Source organism: Nakaseomyces glabratus, chromosome H (genome assembly GCF_010111755.1).
Source record: "Nakaseomyces glabratus chromosome H, complete sequence".
NCBI classification, from domain to species: Eukaryota; Fungi; Ascomycota; class Saccharomycetes; order Saccharomycetales; family Saccharomycetaceae; genus Nakaseomyces; species Nakaseomyces glabratus.
The window spans coordinates 534,450-557,428 of NC_088958.1; the positions used below are offsets into that span (position 1 = coordinate 534,450).

The 22,979-nt window shown below is 36.3% G+C and overlaps 5 protein-coding genes and 1 non-coding gene across 6 annotated transcripts; 4 read left to right on the forward strand and 2 right to left on the reverse strand.

Moving 5' to 3' along the window:
• Positions 1–981: 981 nt before the first annotated feature.
• On the forward strand, positions 982–1,065 carry tL(UAA)2. Its single transcript has one exon. It is a non-coding gene; the product is annotated as a tRNA-Leu (tRNA).
• An 854-nt stretch (positions 1,066–1,919) lies between these two features.
• ATP4 (F1F0 ATP synthase subunit 4) lies at positions 1,920–2,648 on the forward strand (the record flags this gene model as incomplete). The annotated part of the gene is made up of 1 exon (XM_447034.1): positions 1,920–2,648. One exon carries the CDS (start codon positions 1,920–1,922, stop codon positions 2,646–2,648), a length of 729 nt encoding a protein of 242 aa, XP_447034.1.
• Positions 2,649–3,519: 871 nt separating this feature from the next.
• RPS9A (40S ribosomal protein uS4) lies at positions 3,520–4,884 on the reverse strand (the record flags this gene model as incomplete). Its single annotated transcript, XM_447035.1, has 2 exons — positions 3,520–4,097; positions 4,878–4,884. The coding sequence occupies 2 exons, from the start codon at positions 4,882–4,884 to the stop codon at positions 3,520–3,522; spliced, it is 585 nt and encodes a 194-aa protein (XP_447035.1).
• Positions 4,885–7,820: 2,936 nt separating this feature from the next.
• On the forward strand, positions 7,821–13,535 carry MOT1 (DNA-binding ATPase; the record flags this gene model as incomplete). Its single annotated transcript, XM_447036.1, has 1 exon — positions 7,821–13,535. One exon carries the CDS (start codon positions 7,821–7,823, stop codon positions 13,533–13,535), a length of 5,715 nt encoding a protein of 1,904 aa, XP_447036.1.
• A 439-nt stretch (positions 13,536–13,974) lies between these two features.
• On the forward strand, positions 13,975–15,303 carry SEN54 (tRNA splicing endonuclease subunit SEN54; the record flags this gene model as incomplete). Its single annotated transcript, XM_447037.1, has 1 exon — positions 13,975–15,303. One exon carries the CDS (start codon positions 13,975–13,977, stop codon positions 15,301–15,303), a length of 1,329 nt encoding a protein of 442 aa, XP_447037.1.
• A 212-nt stretch (positions 15,304–15,515) lies between these two features.
• SEC16 (COPII coat assembly protein SEC16) lies at positions 15,516–22,232 on the reverse strand (the record flags this gene model as incomplete). Its single annotated transcript, XM_447038.1, has 1 exon — positions 15,516–22,232. The coding sequence occupies one exon, from the start codon at positions 22,230–22,232 to the stop codon at positions 15,516–15,518; it is 6,717 nt and encodes a 2,238-aa protein (XP_447038.1).
• Between the last annotated feature and the right edge of the window lie 747 nt (positions 22,233–22,979).

The following is a 22,979-nucleotide window of genomic DNA, read 5'->3' on the forward strand; positions in this document are numbered from 1 at the left end:
TGATATGTCAACTTCATATCATTGGAAGTCTTTCCGGTAAAGTGTGAAACCTACCCTTTATTCAAAAGGCTCTGAGTCAGATACATCGAAGTATTACGATGAATCGAAGTCTGTCTCTGGGTATTTAAACCGATGATTTCACCTTGAAGGGTTTTCAGAAGGATGGGTTCTTTTTAAATGCGGTCACTATCATGTAAGATACAATTTATAAGACCGTCACTGATATTCAACGGTTTCACGGCGTAGATCGGAACAAGTCACAGAATATGGTGATATAGCGACCAATAATACTGACTAATAGAGTATAAAGGTTTGAACATCATCTCATGTTTCATAGAAGAAAGGCACCATAGTTCTGTATGAATTACAGTGAGTCCTTTTTCAATCAGCTTCTTTTGGTTTAACGTGAAACTGAAATTGTTAATTCTTAAAAGAAAATTGCAACTTGATATATGCATAACTTGTACAAAATCTCAACACTTTATAATATGGTATATAAGTGTTAATATAAAACTGGAATATTACAGTAATAATTATATATTTTTGATATCGTTGTTTTCTAATACTATTCTTGATGTGATCTGTCTACTGATAAAATAAGGAAAATATAAATGAATTAAATCGTGAAGAAACGAAAATCTAAAACTCACATCTGATAGTTCGATTACTATAATATTTTGGATAGAAAAATCCTGCAATCTCCCTATGCCATCGATTTTTATTTATCAGAGTTATTTATTGGGTTCATTATTTATTGAACACTAACTAAATATTGCTGTCGAGCTCAAATGTTGTTTCAGATTGACCCGACGTATATCAATCATGCAAACATAAAATTAAACTCCATTTTTAAACTAAGTGCAGGGGAGTGTTGGCACATGCTTGAAAGTATATAAATCCGAAGAGTAATTAGACAATGGGATTCAATTTTGTTACTTAATGTGGCTCAAAACTGTACTTAGACAGACAAGATAGTATTACGGAGGGTTGGCCGAGTGGTCTAAGGCGGCAGACTTAAGATCTGTTGGACGGTTGTCCGCGCGAGTTCGAACCTCGCATCCTTCACTATTTTTTTTTTTACTATTTCCAATTCATAACGGAATGTTCTTTTTTGCCAGTCATGTGACTATTTACAAGTTGATTGTATTGACTTTCAGTGGTTATTTCGTATATAGGTAGATGATTGATTGACCAATCATTTTCAAGGAGTACGTATATGAACCTTCTTTCCATCCCTTCCCCCCAACGAATAGTTGCTACTGAACTTTCCATTCGTGCTGGTGACCTTGCCAGAATTACGTCCTTTCTAGCATTTTGTGCTACATTATCTCTAAGGACAGTAATCTTGGGAATGAAGTTGGCTCAACTTCCTATGATTTTCGAGCATTTCTCATTTGCCAATTTTCATTGTACTTTCGTAACAGATAGGTGAGGAAAGTCTGTTACTCCCCGTCTCCCCAGAGGTAGAGAGATGTGTGAGTGTGAGGCCGTGATGCACTTCCCAGGAATAGTATACACTTTCCCCTACACTTCTTGTTGAACTATCACATTGAATTATGCCCTCTTTTTAACTTATAAAGTAGTTCATTGATAATAATAATTGCCTTTTGTCAAGTAGGATATTTGCAACTAATTGTTTATTTACTTAAATCAGCGATAGTAAAGTCGTGACGATAAAAAGCAAAACAACCTGAAAGCAAAAGCTACTTAGAAATAGAATTCTAAATTTTACTGGAAGTTGTTATTTATTTCAGTTATACTTACAGAAGTTAAATCGGTTGTTTGCATATTCCATCCATACAACAAATACACACTACAGTTGCCTTTTATTCTGGGTGTTGATTGTAAATCAGATTTGATACAGTATTGAAACAACTAGACAAGTTTAAAACCAATAAATAAAACAGAAGAAAAAGAAAATGAGTTTCCGTGCTTTGACTATGAGAAGTGCAGTAGCCAGAACTGCTTTGAACAACACTATTCGCTCTGCAAGAGTCGCTACTCCATACTTGGGTATTCGTCACTCTTCCTCTACCCCTACACCAGATCCAAAGACCAAAGCTGCCTCCTTGATCGACGCTTTACCTGGTAATACAGCCTTAACAAAGACCGGTATTTTGGGTACATCTGCAGCTGCTATCATATACGGTATCTCCAATCAATTGTATGTTATCAACGATGAGAGTATCTTGTTGTTGATCTTCTTGGGTTTCTCTGGTTTGGTCGCCAAGTTCCTCGCTCCATTGTACAAGGATTTTGCCGACGCTAGAATCAAGAAGATTGGTAGCATCCTGAACTCTTCCAGAGAAAGACATGTTGATGCTGTGAAGGATAGAATTGAATCTGTCTCAGAATTACAAAATGTCTCAGAAACTACCAAAGTTCTATTCGATGTCTCAAAGGAAACTGTTGAACTAGAAGCAAAAGCATTTGAATTGAAGCAAAAAGTTGAGCTTGCTCATGAAGCTAAGTCCGTTCTAGATTCTTGGGTCAGATACGAAGCCTCTTTGCGTCAATTACAACAAAAGCAAATTGCTGAAGGAATCATAAGCAAAGTTGAAAGTGAACTAACCAACCCTAAATTCCAAGACAGAGTCTTACAACAATCTATTGCTGAAGTTGAACAAGTCTTGGCAAACATTAAATAAATGGAATTGTCAATGTCATAATAACAACTTCATTTTTCTTTCCTTTTATCCTTATTGATATTATATTTTCAATTCCTTCTGTTGGCCACATTCATCAAACTAAAAATGCTTATGATCAAATTGGAAAGAGAATAAAATTGTGATCCTATCATTAGATTAACATGCTTTTCAAGTTCTGTGTATGAATACTTTATGGCATTGGGTAGCCACTAAGGTAATAAGATGAAAGTCTTAACCATATAGAACATCATTTTGCATTATGTCCAATATAATATATTCTTTTCCACATCATTTTGATTTTGAAAACAGGGTTTATTACAAATAATACAAAAAAGTCTCAAAAAAAATAAAAGAAGAACAGAATAGAGTGTGCCATATCAATGGCTTCTGAAGCAATTAGTAGTGGAAATGATGGGCACGTATACATGCTACTTTCGATTTGATCAAAAAGCAATTAAACAATTTTATCGTAAATGAGAGAGATAGGCAGTAAATATTTTCCTTCTCCCCTCATTCAACCTTTTTTTGTATTCCTTTTATTCTATAGGAATGCAAATTTAAGTATATATGGCGCATATAAATAAGTACTAGTATTCCTTAATAACATCAATAAAAAAATTACAGATTTAAATGTCATTTGAAATACCTACAGAATATGGCAATTCGGTTGCATTTATGTTAGACTTTATTTTATTGCTGGTTTGTCATTCTATATTTTAGTTTACCAATTTAAACAAATGTTCTAATTTCTGCAAAAGATGTTCCTTAAGTTCAAAATGGTTTGAAGTATGTGTAATATTATTACAGATGGTATGCTAGTATACAATTATGTTTATATCCGGATATATTATTCTAGTAAATTATTGCCAATTTACTCTTCGTCTGCTTCGTCAGCGGCATCTTCACCACCTTCAGAGGCCTTACCAGAATTCTTTCTGGCAACTCTACCTGGTCTGGCACCACCGAATGGAGAAGTTGGAGCAAAGTCAATGTGCTTCTCAGAGTCCAATCTGACCATGAAAGATGGGATGTTGACGATTTGCTTACCAACAGCAATGTGTCTTTGAGTGATCAAGACTCTAGCATGGTGAACAGACTTGGCCAAACCTAGCTTGTAAACTTGAGTTTGCAATCTTCTTTCCAAGAAATCTTCAATCTTCAAAGCCAAGACATAATCCAACTTCTTCTTGTCTTCGGACAAGACACCGATTCTCACCAATCTTCTGATCAAAGCATTACCTTCGAACAATCTCTTTGGGTCCTTTTCGTCTCTGGTCAAAAGATCTCTAGCAGCTCTTCTGATCTTAGACAATTGGAAAGAAATTCTGTAAATTTCTCTCTTGTTCTTCAAACCGAATTCACCAGCAAGCTTCAATTCAGCGTCCAAACGAGAAGATTCGTAAGGTCTCTTTGGGGTAGAATAAGTCTTAGAATAAGTTCTTGGAGCTCCTATAAAAATAATTTAAAGACTTGTGATTAGATCGCTATTGATTCGGCATCACGCTCAGGATAAAAGTGAGAGAAAACACTTCAACAAATAGACACAATCTCACATCATACAAGTATAAATAAAGTGTTAGTCAAAAATAGTTCAGACAATTTTTTCTGCTAACAATTCCTAAATAAGAAGTTCTACGGGTCTCCATTAACTAGACTACAGATGATATTACTGTTCATGATCAAAAATTTTTTCATCAACCCTTACACCAAGTAAACAATGTTCAGGCATTTCATCAGTGTAATGAATCATGTCTGCATAAAATATTTACCAAATGATTAACTCGTTCATTAACTTTCTATCTTAAAAACGGAATAGCTAAAGCAACCTAGTGACATTAACACATCCTGTATTAAGAAATCCTCAAAACCTCTCACTGCAGTAGCAAAAACAGATACTGTAGTTATAATGTTTGACCTGAAGTGTCGGGAATTCAGTGCCAAACCAAAGAGAAGATACTTCTTACATTCCGATTGAAATATAAATGAGTATCCTTACTGAGGAGAAAAAAGTTGTACAAACGAAAAGGATTGATGAAAATTTGATATCTCAAATGAGATGAACAAATAACGTATCATCTAGTTTGTAAATGAGGACCCGAACCTCTAGCATTCAAAGATAACCTGTCCAATGCCCTACAATTGTAGAGCAAAAGATAGATAACTATCATGCTTAGAAATTATTAGAAAGCAGGTGTTGCTTATCTATTATCATAAATTAGTGTAACGTACTTGGCATTTCAATGTATTATTATTAAATTTGGATTGATCCGATAGTGTATCTTACTATTGTTTATGCCAGGAAATCAGAATACAACTGAAATGTATATCAAAAAAACTTATTGCTTAAATATAGATGTATAAAATTTAACTTCAAAATAACGAAGACACCATTTTTGCAAAAAAGTATAGTTCTTGGACAGATATATGTCAGAATAGCAGAAAGACAAAGAAGAAACAGCCATAATCTCAGATTACCTAACTAAGTAATTGTTGCAATTGAACTTTGCTTTTTTTCGTTCAACGTTTCATTTTTTTTGAAAAGCTCAAGTTTCAGTTTGTAGTGTGTGGGTGTTACACCAAAGGAATGGTATTGATCGGATGAGCTACACAATTTGAGTCTTATGAGACGGGCACCTAGTCATTGAGCTGTACATTAATCAAAAACAGGCAGTCACAAAACTATTTACTGGTAACACGTTGGGTTTTGACGGTTTATGGGAGAGGGAGGAATTGCACATTCTACTTTTTCAGTTGTTGCTTCTGCTGCTTCCTTAGAGCTTCTGATTTCCAAATGGGTCTCCGAATGTGATGAACAAAAATTGTCTTTTACAAAGAGATGATACACGAAACGCGTAAAGAATTACCACATCACAGATCTTAACAGGGTATATTCATTGTTGGCGCTGTGGGTACTTGTATTGAGACTCAGATATAGCCAATCTAATGTCCCCATAGAGTCATGCATTATGTACTTTTATGGAACTTTAATTGTCAATTGCGTATTTTGCATTGCGTATAACTTAAACCCCACAAAAAGGTGCGCTTAATATATGCGCATGGAAGTACTGTTCTACTGAGTAACAGAGGATCATCAGAATTAAGCAATCCCCGTGGTAAGTTTAATTATAGTGATGTATCTTGCAAGATGTTTCACAAAGTAGATATCAAAAACATATAGCACACTAAGATACTTATCCTTTGAATTTTTTAAAGATTCTCGAAAGGTAATATTATGAAGGTTCGTAATAGAACTCGTTGAATTGGTCTTTACCAAAACCAAAAATTAGAAAACTAGGTTTCCTTCTTTGGTTTTGTCTCAATTCACTGACTACTCTTGTCTATTGTTATAAGCTACATTAGTAGTGCGAATGAACACATTTAAAGAGTTCACCTACTTAAATTTTTTTTCTTTTCTGTTTTACACGCCCAAAGAACATTGATTTCTTCCAATTCAGTAACAAGGGAGCAGAAGATCTACTATAACCCTATGTCTCCACCTTAACACCACACATTTAAGAATACCCTTTTCATTGTATCCAACCTTGAATGGTAGAATAGCAGAAGCCGGGACGCATACTCTAGTAGTTCTTCCAAATTGGTTAAACACGCTTTAGATAACAATGCACAAAGGTAACAAAGAAAGATATCTACCGTGTTTTCCAATTTCACGCGTCTGTATAAGTTATTTTTTTTATTAGAAGATATATCTACACCAGCTGACAAACTAACGTAGAACAGTGTAACCATATGAATTTTCGACTGTAGACTGCAATTTCACACACTCCATCACTTGATATATTCCGTACAATTCTTTCTGTGGAAATGTTTAGCCTTTTTTGTTAAGTTCCTTTCCCTCTATACATACAGCTGCTTCTGTGTACGTCCTTCGCTTCCTTAGCCCTTCCTCTTCCACTGCTCTTCAGAGATACTAAGTGTATCGCAGAAGAGACAACATATAATTGACTTTTCCTCCCTACTAGATTCTCTAGGCCCATAACATAATCGAAGAATTTTGATTTTTTTTTTTTCTTCTTTCCTTTTGTTTTTCTCAATTTTGTTGTTGTTCCATGAAAACAAATTTTTTTTTTACTTTAGGAAAAGCCACGGTTGTATATAAGCACTAGGGTGAATTATCGTTCATTTTTTTTTTTCTCGGTAAAAAAAAAAAATATTCTTTATTATATTCTGTTTTCGTTCTAAGGAAGACATAGTAATAAAAGAAAATATTATAGAAAAAAAATATAAAAATAAGGGTGTTCACTTATTACGAACGACGGATACTTTTATACAAGAAACAATCTTTCTTGCCTAAGTTACCAATTAATAAAAATAAAGGGGAGGGCATAGGAGCGTGCTGGCACTAAGAAAAAAAGGTCTGTATTGAACAGTGAGATACCTCCAACACACACACAGCATTTGTGCACATACATATCAGCAGCAGCAATACAAAAGGGGAAGAGCGTGCTTATATATCTTCAAGGTGAGAACAAAAGATCCATTATCACAATTACCTTAGAAACCCTCGCACACAATAGTTGTAAGTTCGTTGGTACGAATCCATAGTTATTATCTTTTTTACCTTTGTGCAAAAATTTCAATTCACTCTGAAGGCGGGTTTCATTGGCACATCCGTACACCCCATCCAAATATAGTCTTCAGAATTTTTTTTGTCTTTGCCCTTTTCTTTTTTTCTTCAGGAAAGGTGAAATTGGGGACTCTTAATTATTCGTTAGTTTGTTTGGTTTTTTCGTACCTCACGGGCAGTCTAAGAGATCTAACTTTGGTTCAGATACACAGAATTCACGCAGAAATTTGGCGGCTAACAAAATAAAAAGACACTCACTTTTTTTTCTAGTCTATAAAGCTAAGAGGAGTTGGTATTTTGAAATAACTGTTGGGCGGCTAAAGGAAACGATATAAAAGAGAGCTATAACTACTTTCAGAAAAAAGAAAAGGAATTAGCAATCACTACTATTTTTTGCAGTAACACTACTGAATATTTGCATTGATTTTTTTCGTGTTTTTATTTTCTGTCTAATAATTGTAATTGGGGAAAAAAACAAAAGGATTACTAAGTCTAAGTCTCTCTTTTTATGCATTAGTAATTGGGTTTTTGCATATCATTGTCTTCTTTTCATCTATCCATCGGTAATACTATAATAATACAAGAGGATGACATCAAAAGTATCTAGACTGGATAGGCAAGTCATATTGCTGGAGACAGGATCTACACAAACAATCAGAAATGTGGCTGCAGATCAACTAGGAGAACTAGCAAAGCAACATCCTGAAGATATCCTGTCTCTCTTAAGCCGGGTATACCCTTTTCTAAGTTCTAAGAAATGGGAAACCAGAGTTACAGCAGCTAGAGCTATGGGCGGTATCTTGAGCAATGCCTCCGTGTGGGATCCTAATGAAGGGGAGGTGAAGGAAGAAGAAGAATCACATATGAACTCTGAGATAAAGAAGGAAAATCAGAATAATGATCATGCGGAAATGGAAAACACAGTTATTAAAGAGGAACCAGACCAAGATAACGGAGTATCAGTACCGAACCACACTAATAATGACAATAATATTGAAACTGTGAATGCCAAAGTGAAATTAGAGCAAGACATACAACTAAAATTAGAAGAACTGATAAAAGAAGATAGTAGTTTATTGGATGATAATAAGAATGCTGATAACTGTTTAACATTATCAAACTGGCATTTAAATGAATTATTCAAATCTGGAAAAGTTTTCCTTGCATCGAGTATAAATGATTATGATGATAAAAAAGTAGCATCTAATTCACCGTCTACACTAAGTTCGGATATCGAAGATGCATCTATGAAGAAGGAAAATGATGCTGAAAATCATTGTAGTAAATCTTCAAATATTGAAGGAGGCAATAGTAGTAAAAAATCAGCAAGAATGCTTGCAATGGCAAAGAGGAAAAAGAAGATGCAAAAATCCAAGACTACTACCACTATGGAGGTCAATTTGTCAGAAAGCTCATTATCGAAGAAATTGATGGATGATCCTTCTGCAGTAAAATCGGATGCGGTTAAAATGGAAAACCCAAAACTAGCTATTACTGACCAAGCAGATCCCAACGCCATAATGGTGGAAGCGGTTGTACCTAAAATTCTAGAGAAGCATGAAAAGGTCGCAGGACTTGTGTGGCAATTTCAAGGAGTATTTGAATTGTTGTTACAAAATTTGATGCATGACAACTGGGAAGTAAGACATGGTGCCACTTTAGGCTTAAGAGAACTTATGAAAAAGCATGCTTATGGTATTAATAGGATAAAAGGGAAGACTCGGAAGGAAAATAATGATAGAAACTATCAGGGCCTCGAGGATCTAGCTACCAGACTGTTGACCATCTTTGCTCTTGATAGATTTGGTGATTACATATATGATACAGTAGTTGCACCGGTTAGAGAATCTGCTGCCCAGATATTGGCTGCCCTATTGATCAACTTACCTGATGATCTAGCGCTGAAAGTATATATGAAGTTGGAAGACCTTGTTTTTCAGAACCCCGAAGTTACAGGACTTCCGAATAAAATATGGGAAGCTACTCATGGTGGACTGTTAGGTATAAGATATTTTGTTAGCATTAAACAAGAATTTCTGATAGAGCAAAATCTTCTAGACAAAGTTGTTCAAACCGTGCTCTATGGTCTGAATCAAAATGATGATGACGTCAAATCAGTTGCAGCTTCGATACTGACACCTATTACAGCTGAATTTGTCAAGTTAGATACAGATACTCTCGATATTGTGCTGACAACAATCTGGAATTCTTTAATTCATTTAGATGACGATTTGGCCTCCAGTGTGGGTTCTGTTATGGATTTACTAGCAAACTTATGTCAATATAAAGAGGTTCTAGATGTTTTGAAACATAAAGCCACTGAACAGCCGTTAGAATGGTCATTCAAGTCTCTAGTGCCCAAATTATATCCCTTTTTGAGGCATTCGATTTCTTCTGTGAGAAAATCTGTTCTCAATCTGTTACAGTCATTTTTGAGTATCAAAGACGAATCGACAAAACATTGGTTGAATGGAAAGGTATTTAGATTAGTTTTCCAGAATATTCTATTTGAACAGAATCCAGATATCTTAAACCTGTCTTATGAAGTCTATACTTCTTTGCTCACTCATTATCAATTAAAACACACTGAAAAGACATTAGACCATGCATTTTGCAAACATCTGCAACCATTACTTCATCTGTTGAATACACCAATTGGTGAAAAGGGTAAGAATTATAGTATGGAATCTCATTACATTTTAAAGCCTTCACCACGTTATCAACTTCACCCTGAGAAAAAAAGAAGTATATCGGAAGCCAACAATGCTTCGGATATTCCTAACCCAAGACCAAATGAAAACATCAACATTGATATTCCTATGATTAATGGTGACGTGACATTATTAGGTGAACAGAAGATAATGAATACTAGAGTTCTTGCAGCAAAAGCTTTCGGTTTTACTCTCGCAATGTTCCAGGAAGCAACAGTGCAATCATTCTTCGCCAACGTGCTTGTGCGTTGTTTAGACTTACCTTATGCAACACCAAGAATGCTAACTGCTATTATCGTTAACCGGTTCTGTAAGTTTTGGGTTGATCGTCATGATGACGTACCAGAGGTTCCAAAATTTGTATCAGAGATTTTTGGCGCCACTATGAATGAGCAGTTGAATAATCCATCAAAGCTACCTGTATTCAGGGAACTAATTCCAAGTTTGAAGGCTCTACGTACTAGTTGTCAAAATCTATTTGCAACATTTGTGGATGTGGGTATGCTCCCACAACATAAGTTACCTAGTGTTGCTATAGTGGTCCAGGGTGAATCCGAAGCAGGACCTGAGGCTTTTGGTCTCGAAACTGCTGAAAAGGTATATCATGACTACTATGACAAAATGTATAAAAACCTTGGTAATTCGTACAAGTTGTTAGCCAAGAAGCCATTGGAAGATGCAAAGCATAGGGTCAAGCAATCCATTGAATCTGCAAAGGAATCAAAACAAAAAAGAATATGCTCAATATTGTCAAACTATGCATCATCTGTGCTTATGTTCTCTGAACTACCTCCAAAATTAAACCCTATAATCAGATCCTTAATGGACTCAGTCAAAGAGGAACCTAACGAGGCCCTTCAGAAGATGTCTTGTGAATCTGTTATTTATTTAATTCATGAACTACTTAAATGTAATAAGGCACCAGTGGCAAATAAGATTGTGAAGAATCTATGTGGTTTCTTGTGTGTGGATACTTCAGAAGTTCCTGACTTCCAACAAAATCTAAGCTACCAAGATAGGCTGTACACTTTTATCAAAGAGCCAGATGCATTTGTTATTAATGAGAATGTTGAATTAATGAAGGTAGCAGAGGAGGCAAGACTGAAACGTAAAGGTGGTATATACGCAATGGGTACATTGCTGGAAATCTGTGGTTCTTCTGCATTAGATGATATCCCACAGTTAAAGAAAGTGTTTTTGGAGCCATTAGAAAATATAAGTGATGTTTCTTCAATTGATGTTATCAAAGGTCAAGCAGTCACTGATTATTTCGGTATAGTTAGAGTATTATTTCCTTATATGGATCAGTCTTTGCAGGAGTCTGTTGTTATTGCTAAATTTCCGAGAATGTTGGACTTTTTAAAGTGCCCATACTCTGTCATAAGGTATTCAGTAGCCCGTACTTTTGCCGACTTAGCAAAGTATAAACCAATAAAGGTCATGCCATTTCTAATAAAAAATGTACTACCTATGATAAATGATGCCGGTTCATTGTTCAATAGGCAAGGTGCTACAGAATTAATATTTCATTTATCTGTGTCTATGGAAGCAGATATTCTACCATATGTTATCTTCTTGATCGTGCCGCTACTGGGTAGAATGAGTGACCCTAATGAAGATATAAGAAATCTGGCAACAACTACATTTGCATCCATTATTAAGATTGTTCCATTAGAAGAAGGTATTAAAGACCCTGAAGGGATGCCGGAAGAGTTAATGAAGGGGCGTGAAAGAGAAAGAGATTTTATAAAACAAATGATGGACCCATCCAAGGCAAAACCTTTCAAGTTGCCAGTTGCGATAAAGGCAACCTTAAGAAAATATCAACAAGACGGTATTAATTGGTTAGCATTTCTCAATAAGTATCATTTACATGGTATCCTTTGCGATGATATGGGTTTGGGTAAAACTCTTCAGACTATTTGCATTATTGCCTCAGATCAGTATCTAAGACAAGAAGAATATAAGTTAAGTGGAAACATCGAGTGTCGACCTCTGCCTTCGCTTATTGTCTGCCCACCATCGTTAACGGGTCATTGGGAGAATGAATTTGAACAGTATTCACCATTTTTGAAAATTGTGGTGTATGCCGGTGGACCGTCGGTTAGGCAACCTTTAAGGAAGCAACTAAGTTCTGCAGATATTATTATAACTTCCTATGATGTGGCTAGAAATGACCTGGACACTATTTCTTCTTATGATTACAATTATTGTGTTTTGGATGAAGGCCATTTAATCAAAAATGCTCAATCCAAGCTGGCCAAAGCTGTGAAACTAATAAAGGCCAACCATAGACTAATACTAACAGGTACCCCTATCCAGAATAATGTTGTAGAGCTTTGGTCGTTATTCGATTTCTTGATGCCAGGATTTTTAGGTACCGAAAAATCTTTCCAAGAGCGTTTTGCGAAGCCTATCGCAGCATCAAGAAATAGTAAGACGTCATCAAAAGAGCAAGAAGCAGGAGCTTTGGCTTTGGAAGCGTTGCACAAACAAGTCTTGCCATTTATGTTGAGACGTCTTAAGGAGGATGTTTTGTCTGATTTACCACCAAAGATTATACAAGATTACTACTGTGAATTGAGTGATCTACAAAAGCAGCTTTACGAAGATTTTGCTAAGAAACAGAAAAATGTTGTAGAAAAGGACATCCAAAATACTGCAGATGTAGATAGCAAACAACACATATTTCAGGCCTTACAGTATATGAGAAAGCTGTGTAATCATCCTGCACTTGTCTTATCTAATGATCATCCTCAATTAAAGCAAATACAAAACTATCTGAAACAAACGGGGTGCGATTTGCATGATATAAGAAATGCGCCGAAACTAACTGCTCTCAGAACGTTGTTATTCGAATGTGGTATTGGTGAAGCTGATATGGACAAAAAGGTAACTGGCGAGCAACTATTGACGGGAAGTGTTATATCTCAGCATAGAGCTTTGATTTTCTGTCAACTGAAGGACATGTTAGATATGATTGAAAATGATCTTTTTAAGAGATATATGCCCTCTGTGTCTTATATGAGGTTAGATGGTAGTGTCGATCCTAGGGACAGGCAAAAGGTTGTTAGGAAATTCAATGAAGACCCTTCCATTGACTGCCTATTATTGACGACTAAAGTAGGTGGGTTGGGTTTGAACCTAACTGGTGCCGATACTGTTATATTTGTTGAGCATGATTGGAATCCAATGAATGACTTACAAGCTATGGATAGAGCTCATAGACTTGGTCAAAAGAAAGTTGTGAATGTGTATCGTATTGTGACGAAAGGTACATTAGAAGAGAAGATAATGGGTCTTCAGAAGTTTAAGATGAATATTGCATCTACCGTTGTTAATCAGCAAAATAGCGGTCTGGCATCAATGGATACACATCAATTATTAGATTTATTTGACACAGATAACGTACCATCGAATAATGCTGGTGAAGTAGCAGAATCCGGTGATAAATTGCCAGATGATGTTGCTAATGAAACAGGTTTAAGTGGGAAAGCTAAGGAAGCCTTGGGTGATCTTAAGGAACTTTGGGATCCATCTCAGTATGAAGATGAATACAATTTGGATAATTTCATTAAGACATTAAAATAAGAAGTATGGCGGATGACAGATGACCGTCAATTCCTGTCATGATAATCATCAATGCAGGTGAACTAAATTTTCTGCATGAATTAATAGATAACTATTTTATCATATTAATATCACATAAAGTATATAGAGATATGTGTTATAATACATTTTGCATTTCATATTTTAAGCACTATTATTTATTAAGGTTTAGTCATTTTGTTTGAGGATTGACTGGTAATTTCATGTTTCGCAATGTTTTTCTATTCGCAAGTTTTTTCACAAGTTGAAAAACGTAATTCCGATGCCTTTAGATAATTTCAGGCGATGCCCTAAGTGCAAAATAATATTCTTTGATCAGTATATATGCCTTGTTACAATTTCAGTATATGGCACATTAGCATCAGTTCATCCATTTAGTTGTAAATAGTACTATATAAGTTGAAGACCCAGGAATGATATAATGGAGAAATTAGATATTACTGATGGTTTTGCAGACCGTGAAGATATAATAGAAGCTGAAGATGAAGAGGAGGACATGGTGCAAGATTGGACTGAAATATCGCGAATGGTTTTGAGCAATAATCCAATCTCACTTCCACGAAGAGGTGATAAAGAATATGAGCCTGACGGTTCCAATATTCAAGAGGTACAACTGTCAAAAGCCAAAGATATTATGTTTGATACGTTGAGAAATTCGATCAGAGGATCTGTTATCAAGTCACAAGTCAAAGCATATTATAATATTGATAAACACAAAGCATACGTTCCACATCCTAAGGGTAGTTTTTTACAAACCATGGGATGGGCTGATTCTAATGGTGTATTTTGGTTAGACTTTCATGAGTTAGTCTATCTATCTGAAAGAGGGACTGTAACACCATATTGGGGTTCAGACGATAGTAATGATGATGATGGCAATCTGGACATTCCTTTATCAATTGAAGACCTATATCTTTTATTTAAATCACAAGAAGATTACGATAATTTCTTAGTTTATTCACAATTAAAAAGGTTAGGCTTCATCGTTCTACTAGAAAAAGATAACCGATATCATGCTACATCCTTTTTTCCCCCAGTGAGTGAGCATACCTCTATGATGACTGCTATCGGCTCAAATATTCGAAGCAGTATTTCATCGGTATTTGTGCTAAATAAAGCTTTATTCTCTGGTACGTTCTTATATTCTAAATGGAACTATATTCTAAGGAGATTTACGACTAACGATCAATTATACAACAGTATCGGATCTTTAATTCCTACACAAACTGTACCGAAATCTGATACTGAACTTAGAGAATACAACGGAATTCTTAATGGCAATCCACCCAGTAATCTAAAAATTGTCTTTAAATTGTGGAAACCTCAGGTCAATTTCAAGAAGAAAAGTCCAGCATTGCCGGATTACCAAATAGTAGTTTATAATAAAAACAACAAAAATCAACAGTTCCCTTCATACCTAAGTTTGAAGAATATATTTAGTAAATTGGACTATAAATTTGATTTTCTGCAAGAAATAGATGATGACTTCTGGGATAAAAACACTTTTACTAATGGGGTACCTAGGTTAGAGTATCTCACCAGTATAGGCCGTAATCTAGATAAAAAGAATAGCAAAGGAAAAAAATCTGGTCAAGTATCAAGTACACCTTTTAATAACAAAAAAAAGAAACCTAAAGGAAGAAGCAAACTTTCAGCAATAAAACAAGGGTATAGGAGTTTTTTATTGGCAGTTGTTGACAATGGTCTCGTTTCATTTATCCGGATATCTGAAACTGAATTTAGATATTAGATAGCATATTAGAAGGGACTATTCTTTCAGTTGTAATATTGATACATATCTGCTGTATTCATGTATGGTTGAATCCAATTGTATATATTACATAGAAGACAAATATCATTTACTTAGTTTCTAACAAATGTGATAAAATGAAGTTTTTATAGTTGCTGAGCAGGTAAAAAATGACTGCTATATTAAATTACAAGACTGAATCATTTTGGCACTTATAAATTTTCCATGACATTAACGTAGCCGCGGCCTCCTTTTTTTTTGCGTCTAGTAGAAGTTGCTGGTGCAGCCGCTGTTAAATTTAGTAAATCATCTAATCCATTGGTTTTTGCTGCCAATGATGGGCCACTCTTTGGTTTTGGAGGTGCGTTGCCACTAATAGGTGGTATGGATGAGCCAATACCAGTATCTAAATGAGGAGTTACCCCGGAGATTGATCTGGGTTTGGTCTTAGGTTCTGTGTCTTTTCTTTTGACAATGGGAGGAGGTGGAGCTGGTGTAGCAAGCTGTTGCTTATCCTCCTCGCTGGCATTCTTGTTAACCCATCTCTTCAACTGCTCATCATAATAAAATGAATTTTGGTTTCCTAGTTTGGCTTTCACAGCTTTCTTTTCATTCGTATCCTTTTTTAACCAACCAAACCAGCCTGATCCTGCATCATTGTTATCGTGGCTTTTCTTCTTAGTTGGCATCTCATCATCTGAATAATTATCGTTTTGTTTATTTTCATTTCTTTCTGAGTTTCCATTATTTGAGTTGTTGCTTTGCATAGGGGAATCATCCTCGGAGTCATCAGAGTCATCAGAGTCCTCTTCTACCACATCATCATATTGATCTGATGCAGGTGGGACGGGTGTGAATGCCCGAGCAGTAGTGTTACGTGAAACTTTAATTACAGGTTCGAAATTCTCGGTAGGAAGAACACCTGTTGTATTGTTATTAGCCAATGGGTTGGCAAAAGGAGAAGGTGGTATTGGCAAGGACTTTGGAGTAGACAGCTTCGTTGTAATTGGTTTTTTGGATACCTCATCCTGCTTTAGCTCTACAGCTTGCCGTGCTGCAATAGAGGACTTATCGGGTGCATCTTCGTTAGAAATTTGCGAAGATTCCTCAACAATCGAACTTGTGGATTTTTCTTTCTCCTGTGGCCTGTAACCTGAATATGCATACATGTCTAATGGTGAACTTTCATAAGAGCTAATCTCAGGCTCAGCGATGAAACTCTCAGTTTTTCCTTTCGGCATATATGATGTTTTCTTTGTCCCTTTCTTACCAACTGTTGGTGGGGCATATGGGCTAGGGTTAGGTTTTTCAGAAAACAACTTGGGTGCTGGTGCATTGGAGTCCTCTTTATCTACATCCATTTCCAGACCTAAGCCAGGAGAAATTGATACGGTAGTTGATTCACGATCATTTTGTGTTTGCGGAATACTAGCACTTAGATGAGATTGGCTTTGGTCTACATTTAGTTCCACTTCACCATTACCAATCTCCCGTTCTTCCTCATTAATTGCATTGTCCTCATTAGCGTTCGATATCTTATAATCGGCATCGTTTTCAGTTGGTAATTGTTCGAGCTCATGTTCTAATGATTTATCTGTAATCTGTTGTTCCTTAACTAAATCAGATATGTTTTTTGGATCCATGTTCTTACTGTCTTCTGAGTACACAGGTAAGGGGGGTCTCTCAGGGGAATAATTAGAAATTCTTGTCTGTGATAAACCTTCAGGTGAAGCTGTTGGTTGTAGAATCTTTTCTTGATCGTTTTGTAAGTTAGGTGCTTCTTCAAATTGATTTTGGGAAACGACATCATCGTTATAGGACTGAATTGGTGGTTCTTCTTCCAATGTTTGATTTGGTTTGTATACCTTTTTTGTTTTTGTGTGAGGTTCATAAGACCTCGCATTCCTGGAAATTTCTAGGTTTTCAGGTTGAGTAGGCATTGCTGATTTCCGCATTGCACGTTGGTTTGAAGGATAATAAGACTTCTTTTGTTCAACCGATTGCATTCCGATAAGATTAGGTGTCGACTGGTGATATGGTACAGAATTGTTAGCTGATTGACTTGATTTCAAAGTTTCATTGGAGGAGTTAGATGCGCGGTTCAAATTGTCAGGTGCGTATGACTTCTTGCCTTGTTTCACAGTCATTGACAATAATTCATCTTCACCGGAAGGTAATTCGGTCTTTATTCTTCTAAGGTTCGGTCTATTAGATAGTGGGGGCTTCATATTAGATACTGCTCTTTGTGGCGAGCCCTGCAGACTCATGCCGGTCCAAGTGTTAGTGGGAGGTTCAAAGGCATTTTTTTCGCCAAAAGCCGTTAGATCAGGAACAGTGGACATCTTATTTTCAGAGTTTAGATTATTGCGAGAGAGCTGATTTATTTGAGCTGGCATAAAATTTGATACAGAATGAGACAAATCAATCATAGAAGAGTTGGTAGATGATGATGGCGTATAACTATCAAAAACTTTTTTCTCAGTAGCGGGTTTCGGAAGATCGTCATCACCACCAATATACTTGTTAAAAGACTTGTCAATTTGGCCCCAAACACTACTTAACTTGGGTTTGCCAAGCCAGCTACTACTTGATCCTGCTAATCTATTAGTTAAAATGGATAAGTGGTGAGATAAATTTAGTGATTCTGCATCCTTTTTGGTCATAGATTTTGTTGCTGATGATAAATAGTCAACATATTTATAAGCTAAGCTAGTTAACCCTTCTTCCTGTAGGCAGTAAGCATGGAATAGCTTCAATGGTAAAGTAGCTGGGTAACCTTTGAACTTGAGATCTTGACTGATTGTGTATTCATATGTTTCTGAAAGAATGGCACCAAGTACATTATTGGTTGATCCAATCGACCTAAAATGGACATCAGAATCTGGTAAAATTGGCACATTGCTCAATGGTACATTTGCTATTACAAACAGAATAGATGCCGGTAAATTCATACCTAGCTTTTTTAAGAATATACCGAATTCGATCAAAAACTCGGTTACAACCGCAGGCGGTGTTTGAATTGAGGCTGTCTGCTTTGGTTGGCTATGATCTGTAATGTTTATTAAAACTGCAGCTACGATACCTCTCCAATTCTCAGCAGCCCAATTAGCTTCCTCCTGGTTCTTGTAAAATCTGCTGACTGCTGTTTTGGAGCTTCCGACAAAGACTTGAAAGATTAATGGCAGTAAATGTGCCCAAAGATTGGAATTATTGGCTATGGCGGTAAATTGTTCGGATAAATATCTTTGGACAACTTCACACCACTTATCCTTTCCTAATAGACTACCTATTAATAAAGATATTGAATAGTCCTTCTTCTCCAAAGAAAATCTTAATGCATCATCATGAGCACCGACTTGTAGAAATGATAGGACTCGGAATTGAGATTCTGGGTCCAAAGAAAAAGCATTTGGAGCTTGATTCAACGATGTTAGTGGTTGTGCAAGGTACTCATGGAGAGTAGCAGTATCATATAGTAATGTGGCCATATCCTTGAATGTCGAGGTTGTTGATAGTTTTAGTTTCAGAAGCGATAATAGTAAGGCTGCCTCTTCGTCAACATCTGCATCTTTAGATGCAGTAAGTAACCATTGTTCGACGTCAGATTTTTTTACTTTACTACCACAAAGTGGACCAGGAAATGACTTGATCAGTTGAGTCGGCTTTATTAAGATTTCGGCTCCAATCATTCTTAGATTTTGAAGTGGTGAGTTAGTTGGCATCATCACACTGTCGTTTTGTCCCAATGGAATACCATAAATTACCTTGTTATTGCTTCCCCAGTTGAAGATTGGAAATTGTTTAACTAACAGTGCATTGTTATTGACAATTTTCTTATTTGAAGCTCCATGTACATTGTATGAGTTCGTTTGCTCATGAGAATGCTCGGCATAAGTAGGATAGTTAGCATTTTGTCTCAAGTTTTGTTGCGACTCTAACAAAACATTAGTTTTTCTTATCCCAGGAGGTAAGACGGTATTGATAGGTGGATTTGCATCACCAGCACTTTCGGATTGTTTTCTTGGGAAGGGTAACGCTGGTTGGTTCACAGCAGGCTTGCTATGTGATGAATAGCCAGCATATTGTCCTGTTGAAAATGCTGGCGCATATTTACTTCTTGAGTCATTTTGGGAGGGTAAATAACTACTATTACCGGGATATTGTTTCGATTGTGGGCTAGGTTGATTATTAGCATTAAGTTTAGTACTGATTGGTGATAATGTTGAACCCATTGGTGTTGTTGATGAGTGCACAAGTCCAGAATCCAGAACTTGTCCCAGAGAATTGAATTGAGAAGTACTTGGTGAAATAGGGCCATATTTACTGTTATTTGGTATTCCGGCTGGTTGAGATATTGATGCTCTTGGAGACTTTGTAATCTGTGGTGAATATGGATTTTGTTTAGTAGCTACTGATGTACCTACTGATTTACCACTAGTAGTAGAAACGGCACTATTTCCTCTCATTCGAGCTGTCGGCATCATATTAATCGGGTTATTGATCATATTTGTCGTTGGCGCTATTACGGGATTAGGTTGTTGTATGCTGGCATAAGGATTCTTTGGGATTATTTGGGCAGGGTTCACCGATGAGTTTCTGCTATGTGGATTAATCTTTGGTGTCGTTGGCGTGCTACCATTACGACTGAACTGATTTGTAAATACTCCAACTGGCTTCGCATGACCTTTCTTAACAGTAGAGGAAACCAAGTTAATTGGAAAGTCATATGCATCAGACTTCTTCTTCTCTTCTGTCAGTTTCTTTACCTTTTCATTAGTGGTTTGAATTGGACTGAGAATAGTACCTGGCGTATTAGTTTGGGCATTGTTAGTTGGAAGGAAGGTTGTAATTTGTTGAGGCCTAACAATTCCGGTGGGTGCTGTCGATGAATTGGGTACTGTCTGGTAATTATTGTACTTTGGATCCATTTGTGTGTTGATACTGGAATGGCTGGAGGGTCGGTAGGGATTATGGTTCAATTTCTTTGATTCCGCTGAAGTAGACATTTCTTGCGTTAGTTCGTTTATTTGGACAGTTTCATTTGATTCCAGCTCCTCTATCTCCTCTTCTGATTCTAGGAAGCTATCATCATCATCTAATAAGTCATCATCCTCTTCTAAGAATGAGAATTTTTTAACAGTATCGGCAGAAGTTTGTTGTCTATCACTTGAAGATTCTACATTTTGTTGTTGGTTTGACTTAACGGACTCACTTGGCAGTGTATCATTATCTTGAGAAGCAGTATTGTCACTAGTCCTAACATTTGCTGGACTTTCCTCTTTTGCCGTTGAAGATTGATGATGTTTTTCTCCCTCCTCACTTTTCATAGACTCTTGTAACCAAGGAACGTCGTCACCAACTTCATTATTTCCAAATAGATCATCGAAGCTGTCTTCCTTTTTATCCTCTCTATCACATAAAATTCTATCAATATTATCGCTATCGTCTTTCGTGGTTTCGGTAATTCTTTGATTTTCTTCATGACTTACTTCATTCTCAACAACATTTTCCCCTTGTTGAGGTAATTCCCAAGGATTCTGCTCATTAGTGTTATGCATAGAAGGAAATAAGTCTTCTATCGCGGATTCCATTGAATTTTCATTTGCAACATTAATTTTAGAAACTGATTCTGATCCAATATTTTCTTGGTTCTCAGTGTTGACTTCGTTTTTTGGTATCTGAGAAAATGTAGTTTCTTCTTGTAATAGCGATGATTCATCCTGTAAATCATTGACTGACTGTTCGTCATCGTTCATTTCAATAAGAGAATTAATTTGTGCTGCCGGTCCTGTTTCGAATTCGTCATTTGCATGGAAATCAGACACTCTAGCAGTGGCATCCTTATGGGTGTCACTGTTAATGTTCCTCTCTTCCATCTTCTGCTGGCCTAGATTGCTCTCGTCAACATGTCGAATAGTATTTTCAGCCATTCCTGTTTGAGTACTAACTGAACTAGTTAGCAACTCTTCTGAATGGTCCACCTCTTCCACATGGTCCACCTCTTCTGAATGGTCCACCTCTTCTGAATGGTCCACCTCTTCCACATGGTCCACCTCTTCCACAAGGTCTTCCTCTTCTGAATGGTCTACCTCTTCCACATGGTCCACCTCTTCCACATGGTCCACCTCTTCCACAAGGTCTACCTCTTCCGAGTAACTTAGTTCTTTTGGGTAATCTAACTTTTCCGGCTTTCCAAATTCTTCTGACTCCAGTCTATTTTCAGTTAAAAGATTACTATTCTGAGTACTTGATAGCTCTACTTCTGTATTATTGGAAGCAAGATTATCGAAAAAATCAGACCCGTCTTCCGCTGTCGGATGATCATTTACAAGGTCATCATTATTATCATTTTCATTATTCCCTTCAACTACAGATTCTTTATCATCATTACATGAGGACTCTAGTGGCTGACCTTCCAATTCAAGCTTTAAGATATCCTCTTGACAATCAGGATCTGATATTTTTGATGAAGATTCATTAATTTTGTCCTCACTTTTGACAGTATTAGAACTGTCAATACTACCCCCAATAATATTTTGTGCAGTGTCAAAGGTGATAGCCTCAGTAGTGTTCTTAATGTCATTATGATAATTATCCTTCATTTCAGATTCAATGTCTTCATGACTATCGAAAACAGTTTCGGATTGAGGGTCGTTTTCCTTCTGTTCATTTATGAAATTATCTGAATTTTGATTTTGTGATAGTTGAGAGTCCACGTTGACTTCTTGTGTAGAAGTAACTGAAATCTCGAAATTTGAAGTATAATCTGGTGTGCTTACGTTACTATTACTTGTTAATGCATCTTCAGCACCAGAAATATTTACTGATTGATCAGTAGCGGGTAAATCAGTAGCCTTCTCAGCAGCCTTCTTCTGTTTCTGTCTAAGTTTCTTTTTTTGATTCTTCTTCCTTTTGGCTTCAGGTGTCATAATGAATAATTTTCAACTTTAATATGAATCCAGCTATTATAGTGAACAGCAAAAGACTTAAATCTCAAATATTTAAATAACTAACTCACAGAACTCCAAAGTCTAAATACAATATGCCTCCTTCAGATAGTTAGTCTTTTCGTCTTTGCAAAGCGGATCAATTGTAATCCTCAGAAATGGTAAATTTCGCGTTGGGGTACAATGCAATCCCAATGTAGTAACAATTATCTAGAACCTTTAGAGGATATATAACTATTAGGTGCCAATTTATCAAATTTTTGATTATATTCCTGTGTTTGATATACTCAAGTTATTCAACTTGTGATATTCATTCCTGTTCATTAGTTGGAACTACTCGTTGTTGGCTTTCTTTGGATTCCTCAGTTCTGGAGTGTCCAAAACGATCGCAGGACTTGGTAATTTTATACGCGAGGTTGAACGTGAATTGGATGGATTACAACTATGATGGTATAGATGATCATGACTATATGTGACATACATAGCCATTAAATCATTCGTAGCCTATCTCGACAAGACAGTCAACTAATTTATGTATTTTTGACTTTAGCTTTGGCACGTTTTGAGAAGTTAAGATAACATGTTTGAAAATATTCGTTTAGACATGAAGTAATTACTTTCGATTTACATGTTAAATAGGTCATGATATGTCGTTATAAAGATCAAAAAAAGCTATACACAAGGATTCCTATTCTTAAAATTCATGAACATGCATCTGCTTTTGCTTTA